The sequence below is a fragment of the Setaria viridis genome, chromosome 1 (assembly GCF_005286985.2).
Source record: "Setaria viridis chromosome 1, Setaria_viridis_v4.0, whole genome shotgun sequence".
Lineage (NCBI taxonomy): Eukaryota > Viridiplantae > Streptophyta > Magnoliopsida > Poales > Poaceae > Setaria > Setaria viridis.
The window spans coordinates 22,214,870-22,240,264 of NC_048263.2; the positions used below are offsets into that span (position 1 = coordinate 22,214,870).

The 25,395-nt window shown below is 42.6% G+C and overlaps 1 protein-coding gene across 1 annotated transcript; it reads left to right on the top strand.

The window, feature by feature from the left end:
- Positions 1 to 8,687: 8,687 nt before the first annotated feature.
- On the top strand, positions 8,688 to 24,927 carry LOC117851307 (importin beta-like SAD2). The gene is made up of 22 exons (XM_034733105.2): positions 8,688 to 9,023; positions 11,877 to 12,012; positions 12,092 to 12,179; positions 12,829 to 12,981; positions 14,013 to 14,175; positions 14,278 to 14,462; positions 14,540 to 14,713; positions 16,280 to 16,425; positions 16,553 to 16,676; positions 16,748 to 16,928; positions 18,320 to 18,479; positions 18,561 to 18,602; positions 18,676 to 18,794; positions 18,871 to 19,069; positions 19,765 to 19,896; positions 20,766 to 20,869; positions 20,969 to 21,148; positions 23,180 to 23,319; positions 23,400 to 23,539; positions 23,667 to 23,824; positions 23,928 to 24,051; positions 24,142 to 24,927. Exons 1-22 carry the CDS (start codon positions 8,934 to 8,936, stop codon positions 24,291 to 24,293), a joined length of 3,090 nt encoding a protein of 1,029 aa, XP_034588996.1. The 5' UTR covers positions 8,688 to 8,933; the 3' UTR covers positions 24,294 to 24,927.
- Positions 24,928 to 25,395: the final 468 nt, after the last annotated feature.

A 25,395-nucleotide genomic window follows, 5' to 3' on the forward strand; every position in this document is an offset into this window, starting at 1 on the left:
CATTTTATGTTATGACCTTGTAATCATTAATGTTGAACTTGTATAATGTTTAAAATTGCTCTTTTATGGTTCATGTGGTGATATGCAATTTGTAATGGTGGGTGTGCTCGATCTTGGGCATGTTGTGGAACACCTGCCGGGACTACCAGATTTGCTCTCTTTTTATGTTGAATTGCATCAAGTTATGTATCTCTAGGTGTAAGTTGGCAATTGATACGTCACAAGACGAGTAAGTGTTGACTCGATATATTGGTATGATCATGACCGTCGATTCACGTCGATTCACTTAATTAATTCGGGTGCAAATTCGGGTGCAAATTGGACGGTTATTGCATATCGGCGACATGTTCTTCCTTTCTTTAGTTTTGACTTGACATGGAGCAGGTGAGGATTTTTCTTTTAGAGGAAGGAGGTTCGGATTTTGGTAAAAGAGACGTGTATGTGCAGCCGTGTAGGTGCGCAACAAGTGATAAAATCCAAATACGTTCAGCTCCGTGCGGACTGTGGTGGACCGTGGACGTGTGGGTTTGAGTTGCTGAGTGGGCTTGCTTGGGCTCGATACAAGCACAGAGAGAGACTCGCGCTGTTAAATTGGACCACGAAGGGCCGTTATTGTTGGGCCGCTGTAAAAGTCCGAGTTGTGTACTTCAGTAAATAAGGCCGACAGATTTTCTAGCCAACGCATCGGCATCTCGCCACATCTCGTTTCAGCTGTCGCTCCTTGGCAAATGCTGCTGCTTGCTTCTCCAGTTCTCTCCTCCGCGAGACCACGAGCAAGAGAAAGACGTCAGGCGACACTCGAGTGGCAAGGCAGGCAGCCGATGATTGGCACCGATGTGGCGCACGACGTCCCCCTTTCTCGTTTTTTGAGAGCATGATGGCGTACTACGCGCATCTCCCTTTTCTTCTGGCTAAAAATCTGCACGTACCGAACGCCCCGACCCGTCATCATGATCGCAGCAGCACTAGGACACACGGAGCAGTACGCCATAGCACGGGCCGGGCAACAAGCCAACAAGTCTCTCTCTCTCTGTCCTAAATCCTGGCCTTAACGGAGATGGTGAAAGCGTACACGCCCACGCAGGCGTGCGCAACAGGCAGCCGACAGCGCAACCTGGCCGTCCGCCCCGTGCGGCCGCGGTGGACCACGACGAGGCTCCCGAAACGGACGACGACATGGTCACATGGATCCGGCCTGGGATCCTGGGATCCCCAGCGAGAGAGAAGCCTCTCGCGCTCCCGGGCAGAGCAGGAGAGAATAGGGAGGCAGAGAGCCAGGCAGGGCCGCGCGAGCGGAGCACCGGAAAGGCAAGGGCGCAAGGCAGGGGGCGGCCGAATCCGAGGGTACACGCGCGCGCGGCTGCGCTTTTCCTCAAAAGGAGGACGGGAGCGAGGACGCGACGGCAGCAGGCGCGCGGAGACGACGAGAAAGAAAACCCGCAGGAGCGCACATGCCTCCGTCCCGCCGCTGGCCACATCGATGGCCTGCGTCCTCTGGGTCTGCGACCAGAGGCTGAGGGCCCAATCATAACAGATTCCCCCCACTCGAGGGCGGTCTGGCCCGTCCTGGCCTGCGGGCTGCCGGTGTCAGCGCGCGCGGGGCCCCCTCCCCTCGTCTCCCCTCTCTCTGGTGGCCGCAGAAGATCCGCTAGCCACGCCCCGCCCACGTGCGCGCGGCCCGCCGTTCGTCAGGTCTCACGGACGGATGGAGACGGCAGCCGCCGCTGTTGCGTGGCGCCGCGCACGGTCGCGGCGCGGCACGCCCCGGCGGTTTTGTTTCGTTCGTGCCGCTGCTACCCGTTCGCGCCCTGTCGCCTGTGGGGGGGTGGGGAGCTGGTCCCTGGTCCCGGTGCACGCGTGGGGCCGCCCGGGTAACGGCGACACGGGGGTAGTAGTAGGTAGGTGACCAAACCGGTTCGGCCTAGCGAGCCGTGACGTGAGCTCCGTTCTGTTCACCTTTCGCTTTCTATACGTGGAAAGAGCTTTCTCTTCGCAACACAACACAGCAGTTCATGGTTTTATATTATATTATATTAAGACAGAGTACATTGCTCTCGTTCCAAAATTATAAGTCATTTCAACCTTCCAAATTAAAGTTATTCCAACTTTCTAAGTTCCAAATTAGAAATCATTCCAACTTTCTTGGAGAGTCAAACTATTTTATGTTTGACTAAAATTACAGAGAGGATCACAAAGATTTATGGCACCGAATAGATATACTATGAAAATATATTTAATGAAGAAACTAATGATACTTATTTGGTATCATGAATGTTAGTACTTTATTGTATAAAGTTGGTCAAATTTGAGATACTTTGACTCTCCAAAAAAGTTAAAATGACTTATAATTTGAAACGGATGGAGTATTAAACAAGGAAATATTAGGGTTCCAACGGAGAAGCTACCGTCAGGCCGGCCTGCCAGCAGGCATTCCGAAGCTTAGGTTGTGAAAAGTAATTTCTCTTTCTCACTCTCCGTGCATCCAATCAAACCTCAACAACAGTACGGACCATTAATAGTTAACTTTTGTTATTGATTCGACTAAGAATTTGACGGCATACCAGGAGTACCTCAGGAAAGGAGCCTAAGGCGACCAGGCGCCATAAGGCAAAAGATCCAACAGCTAGAAGCATCCTGGAAACGGTCCAAACGACGCTGCAGCCCACCGCCCGATCTTCCTTGGTCGGAAGCTAAGAGCCATGACTCGCCAGCTCAGCCAGCTCGTGTGCGGGGCCCGTAAGGGGCCCAAAGCGCCTCACCCACTCCTTGACTCAGGAAGACCTGCGCCATACGAGAGGCATTAAATACAGGGCGTGCCCCCCCTCCCGACCGCCCCACGCCGAAGACATGACCAGGCGAGGGGAGCCAACCCTTAACCAGGAGGTCTGAGGGTGAGGCTACACCCTTCGAACCGTTCAGAACGGCCTGCAGGATGAGACCACGTGCGGTCGTACACGCCCACGTGCCCCGGCATCATCATCACCTTCGCCGTCAAGAAGATCCGTCAAGATCAAGGCCATGCCACCATGGCAGGCCCGGTAACGTCCCGCAGGCGAGTTGGGACCCAGCGACAGACGTTACGGTGAGGAGCGGTCGTGAGCACGCCAAAGAGGTTGAGGAAAGCCAGGACGAGCGGCACACCCTGTCCAAGTCACTAATCAAGGCCCGTCCATTCGTCACTAGTACGGACGTCAGCGACAGCTCCCGTCCCGTTCACTGCCACGAGGTTGGCGGACAGGATAGGGGCACGCCACGGAGCAAGCTGGGTCGTGCGTAAGCAGCCCATGCCGCAGAGGATCCAAGGGGATAGGATAAGGAAACCTCTTGGTGCAAAGAAGACCCGACCACGCTGCAACCCCCGACTTCTGAGGTCGGGGACCCCCTCCATTTCTCAACGTTGTCGCCTGGTCCCTGACCTATATAAAGAGAACCAAGCCTCCTTTCACTCTCTCTCGCATTCGACACATACATCCACACATCGCACGAATGTTTGATTGCAAGCACCACGTTGTAAGCCCAATGCACTTGATCAAAGGAACACGACTCCTGCTGAAACTGGACGTGGGGATCTTTCCGAACCAGTATAACTTCTTGTCTCTTGTGTGCTAACCAATATAATTCTCTTTTTAACTTACATGAAGCATTCCATGTCGTGACTCTATAAGTGAAGCCGATGTTCAAGCCATTTTCAGCTGCTAACATGATTGTGATATATCATGGCTACAATGTGCAACATGCGATGGTGGCATCAATATTTTAATATTTGTTGATTAAGTTGACCTCATATTTTTCCTTCTAAATCCGATCGTGTAAATACATGTCAAATGAAATGTATTTTTTCACTCGCCAAAACTCTCCAAATGGTCAATATAACAAGGAGCTTAGCAACCATAAAAAACAATATTAAAAAGATTCATCGTTGATATTTATTTTAGCAAATTCTTCTCGTGAGCTCAAATGCTGCGTATCCTAGATAAGTATTAGTGTATTTAGCATCTCACTAGTCTATTGAAGCGTCCCCACATCAGTGGAGATTAAATGTGATACAAATATCAGTCTCAGGAGGCTGATAACACATTTATTTAACAGATGGTTTAAAAATTGTACAACTCCCGAAGGAGCGGGCGGGCAAGCCACACCCAAAGGAGAAACAAACTAACAACGATACAGATCCAAGTTGCAGTCCAGTCAGACTCAGGGCTGCAATCGAACTAAGCGACAGTGGAAGCATTCTGCAAAGGCCAACACCATAGGCAGCGTTGGGTGCGGAAGCGACCTCCTACTCGGAATCCTCGGCGACGAAGTCCAGATCTTCCTCTGGAGCAACAAAATAAGGGTGAGTACAAAAGTACTCAACAAGTCCAACCCCATCCACGGAGGGGGATACAATTAAGAATATGCACATGATATATCAAGGATAAGGCTCAGGTTTATTTGCCATAAAGCTAGGTTTTTCAACACATGCAAGGATTCATTTTCAAAAGGGGTTTTCACAAAATATTTTCTTTAGTAACCGAATCATTAGATGGGGTTGATCCGACACAAAGGATCCAAGTTTTCATACTACCGGACTCCCCGTCCGCGGTAGCTCATAGCACAACTGCCGGACACTTCCAAAATCCAACTCGCATCATGAAAATCCATCATCACCCAAACACTAGTTATGTGTCCAAGCTGTAACTCGTCCAATGCTGTGGACACGGCTACTCGGATAGGTTTTAACTCTGCAGAGGTTGTACACTTTACCCACAAGTAGGGTACCACAACACGATCACCTTAGTGTCGGTGCAGATCCTATCAAAGCCATTACCCACCTTAGCTAAGACTGACTAGCCAACACGGAAGCAACCAAGGGTTAACGACCTTCCAACGAGGTCTTAACCGGGATCTAAGTTCGCACAGTTTTTTTTAATCCTGGTCTCCCATTGCTCACCAACTCTCCTGATGGCTAACAGGCCAACTAGTGGGATTTATAGTAAGCCACCGCCCACACAACGGTCGAGTGGTTGCACGATAGTAGGTTAGTCAAGATGGCACATCAACTCAGTCCCTAACTGTGACAAGATGGATATCTCCCAACCTTGCTCAACCACAAAGGTACGAGCCCAACTTATTGGCATTCCATACAAGAAACACCCATCCATCTAATCTAAGCATCTCTTTTTTATTTTTAAAAACCTATTTTTCTCATTTGAAAACACTCACACATTTATTCTTTAAATAAACCATTGTAGTCTTGATTGAATTGAGTAACAATGTCCTAAGCATTCTAGCAGTAATTATCATCCAAATAGAGCAAATCATATTTAGAGATAACTATAGGACAATCAAGGAATGTTCATAGCAATCAAGAGGTGGCTATCCAACCGTGTTTCAGTAGTAAAACAATATGCAATTTTGTAAAATAGGCCAATAGGTTGTGTTTGAAAGACTTAGGATAAATATGCATCAAAGGGTGAGATTGGACTTGCCGTCCTCGTAGTTGGCCAGGAGTTCTTGCTCGCGGTGCTGGTCCTCAGGCTTGGGCTCACGGTCAAACTCCTCCTCGGGTACTCCGCGATCTACGACACACACAATCGGGCACACAATAAATAAAAGAAAATTAAAGCTTTACCCGTTGAGCTCGAACAGAGAACACAAATGGAAAATAGAAGGAATGAGTATTTTCATGAAATTTGGAGATGACTCGGCGGAAGTATATTGGGGGATGCCGTGGTCGAATTTAGGATTAATTGGAGGAAGTTTGGTGCATGAAATGACGAGATAACCGTGTATTAGGGGCTTAAAACAAGTTTTAGGACTAAATTGCAAGAACCAGGGACTTGTTTGTAATTACTTTTGGGAGGTGGAAGGGCTGATCTGTGAAAAGAATTTGAGAGAGGTGGGAGGACTATTTTGCGAATAGGAGATAGTAGGGGGTTAGATCGAAATTGGGGGGGGTGTTTTTCTCCTTCTTCTTCCTCTGTACCGAGACAGAGAGATGGGAAGGAAGGGGTCCGGCGGTGGGCGGCCGGCCATGGCTTCACCGGTGGCAAGGCCGAGTGGCGGGGAAGGTAGGGGAGGGCGAGGGGAACCTATTTTTGCCCCTTACCTTGGGCGGGCGGCTGCAGGAAGGGGGCGCCGGTGGTGGCTTTGGCGACGGCGTTCCTGGTGGTGGTGGCGGCGGGGATTTGGCGTGAGAGGAGGCGGCGCTGGTGGTGTGCGGGGGAGGGGGTGAGGGCAAGGTGGTGGCGAGGGAGGCCAGGGCGTCGGCCCTTTATAGCCGGCGTGGAGGAGGAACGCGATGAGCGGCCGGCGACGGGGCCTGGCCGACGAGCTCTAGGCGCGGTGGTGGAGTAAGGGCCGGCGGCGGTGTAGCGGGGCGGGGCCAGGCGCCGGAGGGCGGACGAGGCGCTGGCCGGTGGGGGACGAGGTGCTGGAGGGTGGCGCACGGCGAGCAGCGCCGGCACCGCGCCGGGCGTGCGGCGCATGCTGCAGGCGTCGCGCAGGGGGGCCCGGCACTGGGCGCCGCAGGAGGAGGGGCCGGGGGCTGTGCGGCGCAGGGGGAAGCGGTCAGGGAGGGGCCACATGCCAGGCCGCGGGAGCAGGCGTGCAGGATAGAAGGGGTAGCAGGTGTGCGCCAGGAAGAAGAAAGAAGGAAGGAAGAAGAAAGGAGGAAGGGAGAAGAAGAAAGGAAGAAAGAGAAGGAAGAAAAAGAAAAGAGAAAATGGAATAGGGAAAAAGAGAAAAAGAAAGGGAGAGTCGGCGGTGATTGCGGGAAATGGTCGGAGCACGCGTGGCGGTTTGTCGACCGGCACGCGGCGAAATTTGCGGAGAGGATAAAATGGATAAAAAGGATGGTTGTCGGCTTTAGGTGCCGAGACGGCAAAATTGCTAGGAAGACGGGAGTTTCAGGAGCTCAACGGTAAAAAGATTTTGAAAACAAATTTTAGCGGGTGATTTAAGTTGGTGATTTTTACGGATATTCATCTATCATGCATCCTTGTTTTATAACCCCAGCATCACTTTATATAGCTCTCATATGCTGTTAGCCTGTTACTGTGCTCCATCTTCAACACATCAACTTCTCCAACCATCAATGGGTGATTCATTGATTCACTTGTTTTCTTATAGAGGTGGGGTGCTCTAAAACCCCTTAAACACTGCAAATTTTTAGACAGAACATTGCACAGGAGGCATATTTTTGGTGCATGTGCATAAGACAATAAGTAACACTTACACATCTCAATGGATATCTTTTTGTTTGAATCATTACAAGATTCCGTAGTTTTTTTAGTTCGATTCATTAATATTTTTTAGTTTGATTCATTAATACTAGTAAGACGTCTGTGTTTTGTTATGGTGAAATACTAATTATATTCTTAGAACCCCTAGATTTTTTTTGTTAGTAATACCACTACATTTTTATTGCATTTAATGGATCTCTATACGTTTGCAAAGAAAACAACAAAATTTTGATTACAAACATATTTTTCTAAACTTTTTTACACCTAATAATAAAACGAACGTGGCTATATTTGTTGGAACATATGGTAGGAGGCAACGTGTTAATATAATTTTAAAAAAATGTATTTGTAAATCACAAACAACATGTATCCTAAGTAGTTTGAAGGCAGCTGCAGAAGTTGAAGGTTGTGGGTTCAATCCCTTTGCACCTTTGCCTTTTTTTTTCCGTGCAGTTTATTTAAGAGGGACTGGGAGGGGTGCCGATTTTTTTCCCTCTCTGCACGTTAGGCTCGTAGACGGAGCGGTGCTTATTAAAATCGGCAGCAAAATTTTTTTTTATCCAGTTTTGCTCGAGACTTTTTACCGTTTCGGTACGGAAAAAAGAGGGCAGAAGCCTTATTCACTTTAATAATTTAATAATAGGTAAAGATTTCAGGTATAAACATAAAAGTCAACTACTAGTCCGAAGAGATATCCATAGCTCAAAACTGTATAGGCCACCCAATTGCTTTTTTATTTTTAATAAAGTTTGAGCGGAATCGGAGTATACTTAGGTCCCGTTTGGTAGGATTCTCAAAGTGCTTCTCTACCGACTTTTGGTGAAGCCTTGCCAAAGGGGCAATTTCAAAACGGCTTCACCATCAAAGCCGGGGAGAAGCCGCAAAACGGCTTACACTAGAGAGGAGAAGCCGAAAAAAGTGGCTTCACAGGCTTCTCCTCTCTCTCAAGTATTAAGTGATCATAAAATTACCTATATTACCATTGAGGAGTCGTTTTACCAAACGTTTCGCAAAACGGCTTCAGCTCCACTAGAAAAACCACTCCACTAAAGAAGCCGAAGCTGAAGCCGTTTTGTAAGAAGCCGAAGCTCTACCAAACAGGATCTTATATTGCAACAGATGTCTCAGCCTAATAGAAAAGAAAATTGAGAAAGCCAGATCATCATAAACATTAAACACTGGACCAACCGTGTACTATCGGCTCCAAAACGAGAGAAATGATAGAGGCGACGCTGTAACCAGCTGTCCGTCGCTCGGCCCGGCCGGTGGGTCCCTGTGGCAGCCCAGGCTGCCAGCCAGGCCGGTCAGTCAGTAGACAGGAGCAGCCGAGCATAGATCCCCTGACTGCTGGGCCACGCCGGCCAGCGTAACAACCCATGGTCACCAACCCACCCTCTCGCGCCGCACCCTGACCAAACCCTAGGGTTAAATACGTTTTGATCTCCCCTGCCTCTGTCTCTCCCTCCCGCACGCACCCGCGCCCGCCCCCTTCCCGAAGACCTCGCGACGCCAAAAAAAGGAGAGACCGCCACCCCCACGCCCGCGCGCCCCACTCCCTGCTCTCTCTCCACCCCAGGGTTCTCGCGGCGGCGGCGGAGCCCGAGACCCGCTCCCTGAGCTAGGGTTTTGGCCACCTGGTGCCCGCCTCCGCCCTCCCGCCTTTTTTGGCACGACCCGCCGCCGCCGCCGCTGCCGGCGCGGGTGGACATGGATCTGCCTAGCCTCGCCGTCGTGCTGCGCGCCGCGCTCAGCCACGTCCCCGAGGAGCGCAAGGCCGCAGAGGAGAGCCTCAACCAGGTGACAGCCTCCCCCTCGCCTCCCCTCTCGATACTGGACCTCTGCTACCCAGAATCCAATCCTCATTCATTGCCCCGTGGCACTGTTTGATCGCGAGTCGTTAACTATGGGGTTGGTTTCGATGGCGGGTAATCCGTGCGCCGAATCTGGGAGCTCGATACGAGCTTGGAGCGCGGCGATAATTTTCAGGGGGGTTTTGGGAGTCCGCGTCGGTGCTCTGATTATTCTGATTGGCACAGGGTTTGTGTGTGTGTGTTTTTCTGGTGTCTTGCTCGGTACTCGTGCAGGTTTTCACTGTGGCAAACTGCGGTGATGGTAATTTGGTACTACGTGTACTGTCGCAGCGGGTTTGAGTTGTTAGGGTCATTAAGTTTTCCGGGGACGCGCACAGTAATTTTAGTTACTCCGTGCCTTGCTCGACGCCAAAAAGAGTTGGTGGCTCAATTAACTGTTCGAGCAGACAAGCTAGTGGGTCAACATATTCAAATGGGAAACATAGTCGACCGCAATCGGGTGAAGGTCCTACTTTGGCAGTCCATGCTGGTGTTCCAAAGTATCCCCATTGTTCCTTTGACTGTTTTTGTTATTACCAATTCTGTTTGGAGCAGAGGTATTTACAGGAATTTGGGAGAAATTCCACTTGTTAGTTACTCCTGGGAAGTTTCCCTTGTCCCTAACACTTATAAGCAAACTTAAATCCCTTTATGCTGGGCTTCCTGTTTCAATTCCTATATCTGAGGAGCTACATGCAGAGTCTTGCAGAATCAATGAAACTATTTAACCCAGTATAAACTATATCCAGTCAACAAAGACGTGCGCCAGTCAGCTGAAAAAAGTATGTAAATGTGCCTTTTTTCCCTCTTTGGAAACAAGTGCAGTGTTTTTTGACTAGAGCAATCTTTAACTGCTACTGTTTGCTGGCAGTTGCTAAGGATCAAACTGAGGTTCTTTTTGATGAAGCAGCTAAGTGGATTGAACTAGGTTATCCTCACTGAGTGAACTGTACTTGTGTAACATATGTTGGTCAAAATAGCGCACTGAGTGTTGTGCGCTCAATCCTTAGGTTAAATACAATAATACTAGACTGTAGACAATGGACTGATATGATAGCAAAGATGGTAATTTAAAAAGATGAAACATTTGTAAGATTATTCCCTGTGTGACTACCAACCTTTGATAATTTCATGATAAGCTGATGGCCACTCCTATGCCTCCAGTTTGGCTTTTTCATCCACTATCATGTGCCACTACCATCATAATAGAGTTGATAGCAGTGACACAAGAAATGGAAAAAAAAATCAGTTTTTTGTCCCATGTTTGTCACTGCCATCAGCTCCATTATGCTGGTAGTGTCACAGGGGGATGAAAAACAAGTGTCACAAGGGGATGAAAAACAAGTGACGGCACTGAATGCACCATGACTTTTCAATGGCAAATTGACAATTTCGCTAACATTAGATGGCACACAAGGAATTGTCCTTAGGGGAGCTGGTAATCCAGACATAAGTTATCACTGTCAGTATGAATTGATGATTTGAGCTTGTTGGGCCTCTGTGCACACGACAACTTCTGATACCCACCCTCATTCATTTGATAACATATCCCTTGCTGTTGTGGCCATGGTTGAAGCATACTTTGCAAGCCTACAAAAGGGGTCATGATATTTGTCAATTGAAAATTGGTGAGTCTTGGCAATGGCTGCGGGGCCACATTGAACTGAAATGAGGTGTCAAGGGAATGCTTTCCTCCTCCCTGTAAGTTTATATGGCCACGACATTATCAACTGACTCGTACCAAGTTCTCTGATTTTTGCCGCAAATGACATGGCCACATTCAAATGTTCAACAATATGAAGGAGACAGATTCACTAACTGCAGAAACAAACATCTGTTTGGTTGTCACAACATCACTTGGTGCTTCATGCCTTCAAGCTGAGTAACGTTGGGTATAACTCACTGGTGGTAGCCAAGGTTACACAATGTATACTCTGGTCACTTATGGGTAACTCTTACTCTTGATGAGGGTTGTCATCCCTGATGGTGGGATTTATGAGAGGATTAGGCTTCGGGTTGATAGAACTACTAGCAGAGATATGCTTTTCCATTTATCTGTCTTGATTGAGAATGATATCAATGCTCTCCTTATATTGTTGAATCAGGGCCAAATATATAGAGACTAAAAGGAAATCTAAAAGATAAGAACTAAGCAAAATATAAGCTAATTGTTGTAATACCTAAACTGAAGCTGCTTCCTTATATGAACTAATTTGCTGCCGTTATGCCTGGTTGGCAACCCTGTCCAAAACTTACCATTTTTGTCATGTTAGATATCTCAATTTCATAACCCTTTATGATGTCATTGCTTTTTTTTAAAGGCTAACATGGGTGCTGGAGTCATTAACTTGTGTTTATAGTGGAGGGGCACCACACCAATGAGTTAAAAGTTGCGGGTGTAAATTCAACAGCCAATGGTGCTAAAGAATCTGAGTATAATGAAATAGTGTTACACATTTTTATTTTTGGATCTGCGAATTCATTTGAATATGGAAATGCGATGTACTGTGCTCCACCCACTTGGATATGAACAAATGCCTTTTCTTGTCCGTGAGTTATCCAGTGAGAACTTTCTCTTGTCCATTTGCTTTTACTACGCCAAGTTTGAGCCATTTTAGCAAAAAATGGGCATAAGATTGATACGGGCAAACATATGGATATGAGCTCCTTGTCCTATGTTGTAGATAGTATGACATAGTTAGATTGAGTACTGCAAGTTCCCTTGCTTTCATTGCTTAACATTTCTGTTTTGTGGCCTTTTGAGCACGTAAATAACTTGATATTTCTTTAACTTATTCAGTTCCAGTACACGCCACAGCATTTGGTGAGATTATTACAGATCATTGTGGATGGAAGCTGTGATATGGCTGTACGGCAGGTCGCAAGCATTCATTTCAAGAACTTTATTGCAAAGAACTGGTCTCCTAATGATCCAGGTATGCATAGTAAATGTTGGTGGTTTGATTTGCTTATGCTCTGCTAACTTAAATTCATATATTTATTTTGTTTCTGTAGACGAGTCCCCAAAAGTTTTAGAAAGCGACAAGGCCATGGTCCGTGAAAATATACTTGGTTTTATTGTTCAAGTGCCCCCTTTGTTAAGGTAAATGTTTTGTAGTAATCCATTTTTTTCCTCCCTAATTGGTGGAAAAGGCTACACTCTGTTACTGCCTAGGCTTTACCATCTTTTAGTGCTAACTTGGTTTTGATAAGTAGCACAGCAGCCATTTATTCCAATTCTCCCCTTGTATGCTAATGATTGTGCTGCATAATATCTGGAAAATCTCTGTTATGGATATTCTTTGTTTGTCGTCCATTTGATTGCAGTCTGCAGTAAAGCAGTAGGTGTAAAAAATCTGGATATATCAGTTGATCCCATACATCGAAACCCAAGTTCACGCCTGTCTGTTCCAGTCTCTTAGGGATTTACAGTTTAATTATTTAGTAGAAATATCAAGTCAAATGTTTTAGATGCTATGTAGTATTATAATACTTGCCTGAACATGTCTCTTTGATGAAGTCGGAACTGTCCTATATCGTGGTAGGAGTGTCATACTCCCTCCATTCTCACATTGGCACAATGACCAAGGAGAAGCACCTTTCTTATCATCCAATTAATGATGTCATTATGCACTCCTCGTTAGTGGAAATGAATGATTTTCCATGAGGAGTCCTCTTTATCGATGTCATCCTATACATGCACAAGTTGTTTTTCTAAAGCATTTCACTAACATTTTTTTGGTTATTTGTAGAGCCCAGCTTGGAGAAAGTATCAAAACAATAATTCATTCTGATTATCCTGAGCAGTGGCCAAGTCTCCTTCATTGGGTTACACACAACTTAGAAATACAAAATCAAATTTTTGGTGCTTTATATGTGCTAAGAGTTCTTGCTAGGAAATATGAGTAAGTATGCGTATCACTTTGTATTTCTGATTCCTTTTTTTTTTTAATTTTTGCCATTATTGTGTTACTCATTGATGTATTTTGCCTGCTGTCTCCCAATGCATCCCATCTGAGTGTTTACTAAATCATAGTTAGCTGTCTTGCATTATCTGCCTTGTTCTTTTTTGGTTGTTCTGTTTAAACTTGTATATTCAGTAAAAATGTCCCAACCCTAAGTGCCTAAGGCTCAAATGCATTTCCTTAGTAATTTACCATGTTGGTCCTCCCTAAGGTCTTGGTACCATAACATTTCTAGCAAGTAATAACATGATAGAGATGCATATCTCAGCATTATGAGTCTCTATGCATTAAATAGTTGTTATCATTTTTAAGATAGCTCAAGAGTAGAACAGCTGTCTTATTTTGTACCTATGTCCTCCCTCCGTTTCAAATTACAGGTCATTTTGACTTTTCTAGATTCATAGTATTTACTATATATCTAGGCATAAGCATATTTCTAGGTGCATAGCTAAAACTATGCACCTAGAAAAGCCAAAACGACCTATAAATTTGGACAAAAATAATCCTATACAAAAATAAATTTGTACTCAATGAGCCTTGTGCGTATTCAATGTGTTATGTCTATAGGTTCCATGTTCAGATCTCAGAATGTGGACTTCCTGTGTAATTTTCCCATTTAGTATTCGGTTGAGTCAAAAGTGTTTGATCTCACCTGTTCAGACCAAACCAGCCTGTTTGACTTGGTTTGACCAGTTAAAGGAAACCAATTTTGTACAGTGATTCAGCAACCTTACCAGACCAAGTGACTGGATCAATGGTTCAAAATCGGGGTCTCGTAGCAAACCTGTAATATATATACCACTCTTTACCTTTTTGTAAGAGATAACAGCAAGCGAGAGATTACCAAAACCAAGCTTCTTAATAGTCTTATGTGTTGTCTCACCATCCTAGGATGAAATCATCACTTTTTATTTTTTAGTACTATATTATTGGCTGTACCATTTCTCTGATGCCTCCATGTTTTTATGAAGGTTCAAGTCCGAGGAAGAGAGGATACCTCTGTATCACATTGTTGAGGAGACTTTTCCTCGTCTGCTAAGCATTTTTAGCAAACTGGTTCAGATTGTCAATCCGCCAATTGAAGTAGCTGATTTAATCAAGTTGATATGTAAAATATTTTGGTCGTCAATTTACGTATGTTCTGCACTCTATGATCAGTTTTTAATGAATTGTTCTTTTGTTTAATTTTTCAGGACATCTCTTATTGTTTTCCTCTTTTCCTCTTTGCTTGTGCAGTTGGAGATTCCAAAGCAACTATTTGATCCCAATGTCTTCAATTCATGGATGGTTCTGTTTATAAACTTGTTGGAAAGGCCTGTTCCTGTAGAAGGCCAACCGATAGATCCTGAGATCAGGAAATCTTGGGGCTGGTGGAAAGTTAAGAAATGGACTATCCATATCTTGAACCGTCTCTACACCCGGTCAGTCTTTAATAGGCATGCTGCAAACTTTATATTGGCTAGTCACTGTATATTGATCTACAATTCACTGCATACAGATTCGGTGATCTGAAGCTTCAGAAACCAGAGAGTAAAGCATTTGCTCAAATGTTTCAAAAGACCTATGCAGGGAAAATATTAGCATGTCACATGCAGCTGCTGAATGCAATTCGTACCGGTGACTACTTGCCGGATAGGGTTATCAATCTTGTTCTTCAGTATCTGACTAACAGGTGTGTCTTGATGACAAAGATAGTCATTTTGTGCTCAAAGTGGTCTTCTGTGATGCTAGCATCTCAAAATCTGCATTATCCTTTGTTTTTTTTTCTTGTATATGGATGAAGTTCTCATTGATTCAACTTATGAGTTCAGACACTCAAACATTGTCCAGCCAAGGTGCTGCTATGGGCTTTGATTTTGTGGGTTGCTTCTGTACCTTGGTGTCCAGGTGCTACTGTGCAAAGGGAAAGATTTGCTGGTGGCACAAGGGAGGGAAAGTGCTTTGCTATTGCTTGAACTCAGAACGATTGCAGTCCATAGGTTAGCTCGCCTAATAATAAAATCTAATCTGGTTATCTGAATAGCAAATGCTAATAACTAGATAATGTTAATATCTACTAAAGCCTTACAACTACGGAGCCCTAACTTGACTATGTTTGGGCTGTTGGGATGCTGGCTATGCCTGCCACACCTTCCTATGCACTATGCGGTGCTGCTTGGTCCTGACTCCTCCTCCTTTAGTAAATCCCTGCACCATCAGTTCATCATTACTGTACTTATCGTTGAATTTGTAGCTCTTTTATGTCCTTGCTGGTTGGGCACCGCATGGGATTTCCTACAAAAATAATAAGATCCATCTAGGTTTGTTCTTGGTCAGACTTTTTTTTTATCTTTGATATTGATATCTAAAATTTAGTGAAAATGACAACACAATGTTGACATTACTTTATTCATTATAAAAGGTACTTTCATAACATGTAATTCTTTGAATTTATGATAGTATATTTTTATAGATATTGCTAGTGGTGTGATATTGGAGACTACGTTGATGTCCTGATGAACTTTTATTTGTGATCGGAGGAGGTAACAGTTACTTTGGGTGTAATTAGGACATACCCCCTCCATACAGAAATGTATGTAATTTTGTTTCAGTATGGCAAGCCTTTGATCAATGGTCACTCTATGAATATAAAAGATTCGGATACAAAATTGGTATTATTATGTTTGTAGTGAAAAGTACTTATGATTAAGATTTTGTATCATAGAAATAACATATCAATAGAGTAACTGTAAGTCAAAGTCTTATCCTAACGAAACAAAATACGCCTTACATTCCTGGACAGAGGGAGTAACATGTAGCTTTTGACCATTGGCTGGTACATATTTGTGATCCAAGGAGGTAACAGTTAACTTGGGTGTAATTAGGACATTACAGCATCTAGCAGATTGAGAAAAGTGCCCCCCTTTCCCTATAAGCTGGCATAAAGGAGACGGAGGGGGTAAAAACATGCTCTAGCAGATTGAGAAAATGATCCCCTTTCCCTATAACATGTACTGGACTTATATTTGTGATCGGAGGAGGTAACAATTAACCTTGCCTGGTACATATTTGCCTAAAGTTGTAGTGCAGTGGCTCCCAGATATCTCTGTCAGTGCAATTGCCATCTAAATTTTTTCTCACATCTCTTGGCACCTTGTGCCAAAATCAGCTTATGGTTTTCCTTAACTGTCATCACGTGTCATCCAACTTGGTCATCGTAGAAATGCTTATCAGTAATTGTCTGCTTTGTATCTTGCAGTGTTACAAAGAACAGTATGTATCAGATGATGCAGCCTCAGATTGATATACTTCTTTTTGAGATAATTTTTCCTCTCATGTGCTTCAATGACAATGACCAAAAGTTATGGGACGAAGATCCTCATGAATATGTTCGCAAGGGCTATGGTGAATTTACTCATTTCTGTATATGTCTTGATTGGAGTTGGCGATTACTGATAAAAATGTGGTCTTTGTTTTTGTCTCAGTTCAGAATCTAATTAGATACTCACAATGTTATTTTTCATGTTTACAGATATTATTGAAGATTTATACAGTCCCCGAACAGCCGCTATGGATTTTGTGAGTGAATTGGTTAGAAAGCGAGGGAAAAACAATCTCCAAAAGTTCATCCATTTCATTGTGGATATATTCAGGAGGCAAGTGCCCCTATCATTTGTCTTGTAACTAATGACTGCATAGACTTTCTAATTGATGCCATACTTACCAGGTATGATGAGGCACCTGCTGATCTTAAGCCATATCGTCAAAAAGATGGTGCTCTTCTTGCTATTGGGACACTATGTGATAAACTAAAGCAAACAGATCCATATAAATCTGAGCTGGAGCGGATGCTGGTCCAACATGTCTTTCCTGAATTCAGCAGTCGTGTTGGACACTTGCGTGCAAAGGTGGAATACTCTGGAAGTTTGTTTGCCTGCTTTTTTACTGCTGATGTACTTACTCATTGTGAATTATCGCTAACGCTTTGTTCATTTTCTTTGATCATTTTGGTAAAATAGCTACTCATTGGTCAATAATAATATATTAGTTTACTGTGAAGTAAATCTGTAATTTTCTATATTAGATGATCCATTTTAAAATGCCGTTTCACTTGGTACTGTACTCTTACCTTTTATTTGTCTTGTAGTATACAGTTCGTGACAATAAAATTATTATTATACTAGGGAACCTACCATTTACAAATATGAGTCTAATATACTAATTTTGTATAACAGATTTTTGTAAATGTTGGCCAAAGATTCTGAAGTTTGAAATGCTTGCATACCTTACAAAAAGAAATGCAGGGACTACCAAATATTAGGCATCCGTATTTCCAGTGTGATGCAGCACACTACTGTGGAGGAACAGCTCCACGTTGCTGCTACAAATAGATAGATATAGCAAAAGTATTGGAGAAACCTCTCCAATGTGCTAATAGGTAGAAACAGCACAAAGTGTTGAAGGAACCTCTTCAACGTGCTGAGCTAGTTCTAGGGAGGACGAAGATGGACCAAAAGGTCAAATCCGGATCCACAGATAGCAAGAGCTTAATCCAAAACCCTTAGGTACAAGATCTAGTCCAAGATCTAAGGGTAGAACAACATGTTCTATTGATAACTATAGTGGGTACATCAAAACCATCTTACAAACTTGAGGCTTGCCTCTATTTATAGGCTCATAAGCCGTACACAACTCACGCACAACTAATATGACAACTAGGTAACAATTCATGTATAGCTAATAGACAACTAAGCTTCAAGATACTTCTTGATCACACTAGTGTAGTAGTAGTAAAAAAACCAAATTTGCAACTAATTCTTGAAGTGTCTAGAGATGAGTGTATCTTTTCATAGTAGAAGAGTGGGACTCGTCTTCTAACTCTTGATAGCAAAATTCAGTTTGGATTTTGACACATTTGAATGTTCATGAACCATTTGGCTAATTTGATGTCCCTCATCACAGTGGCCCCTTAAACCTGTTAACTGTTTCATTTAGTTAGATGAGGTAATGATGACGAAGGATCACTTTAACTGTATTAGTGTATAAGTGATGATCAGGGTCCGCATTAATAGTGCATTAATCATTTAGAACCATTGGGTACAGTGGATCATATGAACAGAATTGACCAGTGCTACACAAATGTAGTGAAAGCATTTGGTGTCTTTCTGTATTAGTATAGGTTGCATCTTATAGGTTTGTGTTTCCTTCATGGGACCATCAAATATGGTCTACTTTGTGCTGATTGATTTCTTACTCATTAATTCTATTTTATGGTTGATCTGATATATTGATCTTATAGGCGGCATGGGTTGCTGGGCAGTATGCCCATATCAACTTTTCAGACCTGAACAATTTTCGTCAGGCTATGCACTGTATAGTTTCTGGAATGCGTGATCCTGATCTTCCTGTGCGGGTTGATTCGGTCTTTGCACTTCGTTCTTTTGTTGAAGCCTGCAAAGGTATGCTTATCTGGTGTTTCTAATCCTTACTAAAATTATGGACATTAGTTCAAATGATTGATTATAATTTTATATCTGCAGATTTAGATGAGATCCGACCAATACTTCCTCAACTCCTTGATGGTATGAAATATTTACCCTGGTCTAGTAAATTGGTGATAAATTAATCTTCTGGCTTATAATATGTGTTCTGCAGAGTTTTTTAAGCTGATGAATGAAGTTGAGAATGAGGATCTTGTGTTCACCCTTGAAACCATCGTTGACAAATTTGGTGAAGAGATGGCACCATATGCACTAGGACTGTGCCAGAATTTGGTATGTACTTTCTGTATACTTGAAGTCCTTCTGTAAATGTTTTCAACTTATAAACCATGCTGCTTTAATCTGATAGGCTGCTGCCTTCTGGAGATGTATGGCTAGTTCAGAAGCTGATGATGAAGCTGATGATTCTGGTGCTTTGGCAGCTGTTGGTTGCTTACGAGCGATCAGCACAATCCTTGAATCCATTAGCAGCCTCCCGCATCTTTTTATACAAATAGAACCTACATTGTTGCCTATAATGCGCAGGATGTTGACATCTGATGGTCAAGGTATATATACTCACTATTCATGGATAGCTGGTAGACATGTCTGTTGTTTGTTTTTTTAAATGTTACTTTTGAGTTGCTTGACTCCTTAACCAAGTGTACTCAAAATATGTGTATGAAATCTTCTGGGATGATGCAAACAATGTATAAAATAACTTAAGGATCCACTATCATTGATGATTTTGGTTGATCTAATACAAAAATAGTTCTGATCAATACATATGAAGTCACTAGGCTCATGGGAGGTGTCTAAATATGTCATTGTGTTGGAGGGTGTCAATAATATTTTTGTAGTTCATTAAATATATAAAAATAAACATGGCAGATGTCTTTTGAAGAATATTAGATGTGCCCGCTAAACTACTGGAGAACCATGCATTTTTTCCCCAAATGGTGGAGTGTCTGAAATAATTTCTTAATGTTATGTAGTATTTGTCACACAAGTAGTGATTATTTAGGATATGTGACAGCAGCATTTTGTTGGACAGATGTTTCCAAATGTTTTTGAACCTTTAGAAGCTTCATGAAATTTCAAGTTGCTACTATGCTTAAGCAGAACTAGAGATTTTTTGTAGCTTGACATGCCAAAACAACAGAAGCATAAATTTATCTGATTTTAGCACTGATTTCTATTCATCATATATTGCTATTTTATCTCTTATTGTTGATCCACTTAATCTCCCCAATTCCTTTTGCAGATGTTTACGAAGAAGTTCTTGAAATTGTCTCCTATATGACATTTTTCTCTCCTACAATTTCACTGGACATGTGGACCTTGTGGCCATTGATGATGGAGGCACTTAATGACTGGGCTATAGATTTCTTTGAGAGTAAGTCTAACTTTATGTTATGGCACTATATATTTTGTTTTATCCTCTCAGAAAAAATGTTACTTTTGCATAATAATTTACAGATGCACTGTGCTTTTGCATCATTGTTGTGTTCCAATTCTTAAACTGACCATATTTTGAGAACTGTTCCAAACTTTTCCACATGCTTAGAACATCAAGATACATGCATTTGGTCCATCTTAAGTAAATCAAAGGCGCTGTTATTCTGTTATATATAATGTAGGACTAGTATATAGACTAGTTTTCTTGTAGACATATAATAAATGGTTATTGAATATAGACTTGTCCTTTGGGCGTGTTGTAATATTACATGAATTTCATGTGATAAATTTGCCTAACCGATTACAACTGCACATTACTCATTCATGAGTTGATGCTGTTGGCAGATGGGAAACATTAGGTCTAACCTGTTATAATTTGCACTGGACGTAGGTTTTCTTAAGTGTGCTAAGCTAATGTCTACTACTGCAGCTAAAAGGTGCTGTCTAGAACTAAGTTTCCAATGGCCTGAAAACACGTTGTGCTCTTTTGACGTACTTTTGTTGCCTGGTTTTGGTTTTGATACCATATCCGTTTTATGTTTTATTTTGGTATGCTGCATTGTAATGCATGGTGGTCTGTTTTTAGAAATGATTTCTTGAAAAGAGGCTGCAAGTTTTTTTAGTAAAAAAACTTGTCTGATTATCTGATAAAAAAGTGACTAATCCACATGTACTTATTTCCCATTTGTGAGAGGTAACTATTTATTTTTTGTCCATCAGTACAACCTGAAAATGTAAGCGCTGTTCACGTTAGTTGAACGTTCGCAATTTGGCCTTAACGTGTTTTTTTTGGGTACCTTCATGCAGATATTCTTGTTCCGTTGGACAACTACATTTCCCGGGGAACTGATCATTTTCTTGCATGCAAAGATCCAGATTATCAGCAAAGCCTGTGGAATGCACTACAATCTGTATGTTTTGTTTAAATTAATTGTTCCAATATCTTTCTGATTATTTTTCTGGTGATCTGAGTGTTACTACCTTTTGCTGATAAATGCCAACTTTTGTAGATTATGATGGACGAAAACATGGAAGATTCTGATATCGAACCTGCTCCCAAGCTCATTGAAGTGCTTTTTCAGAATTGCAAAGGCAATGTGGATCAGTGGGTTGAGCACTACCTCAGGATTACAATTGAGCGGTTACGTCGAACAAAGAAGCCATATTTGAAATGCCTCCTTGTACAAGTGGTAAGATGCAATATGAACACAGCTAAATAATTATTTTGTTCCCTATCTCAGTGCCAATTGGTTTCACTAAGCATAGAAACCTAGTGCTGAATGTCATCATGTGCAAGTTGTCCCCAGCCCTTCCCCTTGTACCCCCTCTCCCTCCCTCTAATGAAATGACACAGGTCTACCGTGAGTTCTGCGAAAAATAGATGCTGTATGTGTTTTCCTAACACTCTAATCAGCTAGAACCCCCAGTTAACATGTTTTCAAAATCTATTTGGAGTTTTGATTAGAATTATCCAATGTTAGTCCTCGATTGTTCTAGTACTGGCTAGTATGTGGATGAGGATCTGTCTAGTGATTCTCAGCATTTCACTTCTGTTTAGTACTTATAAGGGTAAATTGCTTACCATCTTAAAGGACCTGAGTTTCAAACTCAGTAATGGAATACGAATAGCCTGGTGTCTGGCTGCCAGCCAAGGGAAACCTTTCTTGTGCTGCTTGTAAACTCAGTACTGGAAGACAAATAGCCTGGTAGCTGGCTGCCTGCTGAGAGAAACCTTTCTTGTGCTGCTTGGCTCCTTGTTAGCATTTAGAGATTGGCACCACCAGCTAGATAGAATCTTGGTTCCAGGTTGAGGACACTGGTTGCAGCCCAACATGCTGAAGGATGGCAAACTCTGTATGGTGAATCGTGATCATTCAAGAAACTAGCAAATATTCATCCTCTTGTTCTCAAATAGGACATGCTGCTGGATGGGGTAGCTCTTATTTTGCCAATCTGCAAGACAAATAAAAATTGGATTATCTTAATAGTATCCATTATCTATCAATGTCATCCTAGGAAAAAAAGCTCAACCACAGGGAGAGATGTTCCCTTAAGAGAAGTACCAAACCTTTAGTGAGGTACCCTATACTCACATGACCTATGAGCATCAGGGCTCGAACCCTGGTGGTCGGCCTCTCAATTGGAGGCTCAACCAACATTATTGTAAGGGAGCAAATAATATGAAAGGCTACTATGTAACTGGCTGCTTTCATCTCATGGTTTCAATTCTTGTCAAGTTTAACTAATAGTAGATTCATCCATTGCGGGATTCCTCGAGAATCTAGTCATGTATATTTATATACCCTGATGTTGACATATCGTCCCTCTGATCCAGAATATAAGTCATTTAGAACATCTACCCAATCTCCAAGGTGACACTTTTACTAGCATTTTCTATGAAAATATGATGTTTCAAATAGAAGTAATTTTATATTATAAAAGATTTTTCTGATGAATCTTATGACATCAACCTTATTTTTTCAATCCACATATTTTGCATCCATTGATGGTCAAACCTATTAAAGTTTGACCAACAGGAGTTGTAAAGTGACTTATTTATTTGGGTTAATTGAATACTTTAAGCTTCTAGGATATAGTTGTATTGCTTTCCTTTAGTACTCGTCCCAAAGGATTTTTTAGTACAGAATAGGTCGAGGCTCATACTTAGGTCTCTGATTAGTGTCCTAAATTATTTTGCCCATATTTGAATCCCCAATTTTAATTTTAATTAACTATAGATAGAAGTGGCGCATAAAAGTATAAAAACTAATATGTTGCTCAACTACCTTGGTTTGTCTAGGTAAGATCCTGGACCTGTGAAAGGGTTGTAGTGCCCTTGGGTCTGATTCTTACACTTTGCATTTGATGTTTTCAATTCCTTGGACTTTCCATTTTACTTTTATGATACCTGAAAAGAACTAAAATTCTTGATGCTGAGGTGTGAATTGTGATGTAACCCAAATTGTCATGAGCTTGTGCAGTTGTGCCTCAAAGTCTCACAATCATATAACTGTGACTAGAGAAGATTTTATACTGAATAATGGGACTCCAAATATTGGTTAGCGAAAAGACCAGATATAGTCACATTTATGGGTTATCTTCCCTTCATTTACTTGATGGAAACCACTTCCCCATTTTTAACTGGATATGATTCTTGGCTAACTTATTCATGTACTCTCCGTTTAAGTTTGGACCTGACAACTATCATGTGGTGGCTGCAGATTGCTAATGCGCTCTACTATAATCCTGCGCTGACCCTTGAAACCTTAAATAAGCTTGGAGTTGCAGCAGACATTTTTAACCATTGGTTTGTTATGCTACAACAAGTTAAAAAGAGTGGTGCCCGTGTCAATTTCAAGAGGTATGGATCACGTTTTTGCACAGTTATATTTCTTCATGTACCTACGATGAGCCAGTATTGTTGTATTGCTTCATTTGCAGAGAGCATGATAAGAAAGTTTGCTGCTTGGGCCTGACTTCTCTTATTGGGCTTCCAGCTGATAAGATTCCACCAGAAGCTTTAGATCGGATTTTCAAAGCAACACTTGAGTTGCTTGTTGCTTACAAAGACCAAGTTGCAGGTAGAGTTTGCATTTGATATGTTGGTGCCTTCAGTTTTGGTTACTGTGCGTGTTCTCTGCAATTTATTTTTGTGATCATGGACTTCACTATTCTTTTCAACATGTGTTTGTTTGTTCCCTGACTCAGAAAATAAGAAGCAAAATGAGGAGGCTGCTGATGACATGGATGGCTTTGATGCTGATGAAGAAGATGATGAGGAAATTGACTCAGATAAGGATATGGGTCTTGATGATGAAGATGGGGATGAAGTTAGCAGCCTTCAGCTCCAGAAATTAGCTGCAGAGGTGTGCTTTTCAGTCTGTACCTTAGTACCTAGCTTGTGTTGATAGGTATTGAGGATGCATTTTCTGATCCTGATTCTCGACTCTTTATTCTGTAATGATTCAGGCGAGAGGCTTCCAGCCAGCTGACGAGGATGATGACTCAGATGATGATTTTAGTGATGACGAGGAGCTACAGTCACCAATAGATGAGGTGGATCCTTTCATTTTCTTTGTCGAAACCGTCCAAGGTAAATTTTAGTCTTTGTTTTAAAATGTTTGCTGTCTCTGGAAAGCATCTTTTGTTCTTAGTCCTCATAAGTTTCTACTACCTGCCGCAGGTTTGCAAGTATCTGATCCTGCCAGGTTCCAGAACCTTATGCAGACTTTAGATTTCCGCTATCAAGCGCTTGCTAGCGGCATAGCTCAACATGCTGAGGAAAGGAAAGTTGAAATTGAGAAAGAGAAATTGGAGAAGGCAAACACACAGTGATTGATTCAAAGATGATATATGGTTACGTTGGATTGCTTTGCCATTTTGCTGGTTTAGCATTGGTGGTCAGTCAATTTTCTATGATTTGCCAGTCGCAGGTAATTGAGTTTTGCAGCCTTAGCCAACCTTTCAAGGCAGGACAATTTTAGGCTTGCAAAATTCTATCCTTGCGAGAGAAGTCGATGATAGGGCCATCTTGGATAATCTGTCATCGGCCGTCATGTTCCTCATGGGCTGTTGTTGCGGTCTTGGTTGTGCAAGCGTGACACCAGAAGGTTTCTTCTCTCGATGACAGTTGCTTGTCATGCTGTTAGGGCCATCAATTTTTTGGGGGGCTTGTAAGAGCATTTGTTGGAGTACACCCCTCTGGTGGTGGGGTTGCATTCTCCGGTCAAGTTTTAGAACCGTTGGGTGTAGATTGTATATGGTTTCGGTTTTTTAGGCATGGCATTGCGGTTCCGTGGTGGGGCTGTGGTATATGTTTTCTTTTCCTTTTTGCAAGAGGACATTATATTTGTTTTTTGTTCATTTATTTGGAAAGGGCAAAAAAATTGGTTCATTCTGCGGAGTAACCTGATCCGTATAAATGTCCACTCGTCTCTTGAAATTAAAATTATAAATGGGTTTTGGAATATATTGCTCCCTTCTTGTCTCCGCGTGCATGAACAGGATCTGGGTTGAGAAATAAATGTTGAATCTTGTTCGATGCACAGGATCTTGTTCATTTATTTAGGCCTAATGATATCGCTGAGCATTTTATCTGGCCAGTCAGATGAAGATGCTGTTAACTAGAGACATGTTTGGGGTCTTGTAGTTTCGTGTGTCCAGAGACTTTCGGAAGAGTACAGAGACTGATTTAGCTATTTGTCTCTGCTTTCCAGCAACCTCTCGACATTTGTCTGCTTTCCAGAGAACTGCGAGGCTTCGGTTCCAGCCTTCCAGCAGCGAGACGTGCATACATGGGGCGCCTGCATAAGAGAAAGCTGCTTGCATCTTTCGGCTCAAAGAAACAAGTTCACGTACGTGCATGCGTATATCAAGGACTCAAGGTATAGAAAGCCACATGCAGGGATACAATGTTTTAATTAGAAGAGAAGAGAAT

What these genes read in the sequence shown, in the direction of transcription:
- LOC117851307 (XM_034733105.2), top strand. Translation starts at nt 8,934, where the DNA reads ATGGATCTGCCTAGCCTCGCCGTCGTGCTGCGCGCCGCGCTCAGCCAC. An exon ending in TAGGACTGTGCCAGAATTTG is followed by an intron (nt 18,795 to 18,870) that starts GTATGTACTTTC and finishes TTAATCTGATAG; the next exon opens with GCTGCTGCCTTCTGGAGATG. An exon ending in TCCAGAAATTAGCTGCAGAG is followed by an intron (nt 23,825 to 23,927) that starts GTGTGCTTTTCA and finishes GTAATGATTCAG; the next exon opens with GCGAGAGGCTTCCAGCCAGC.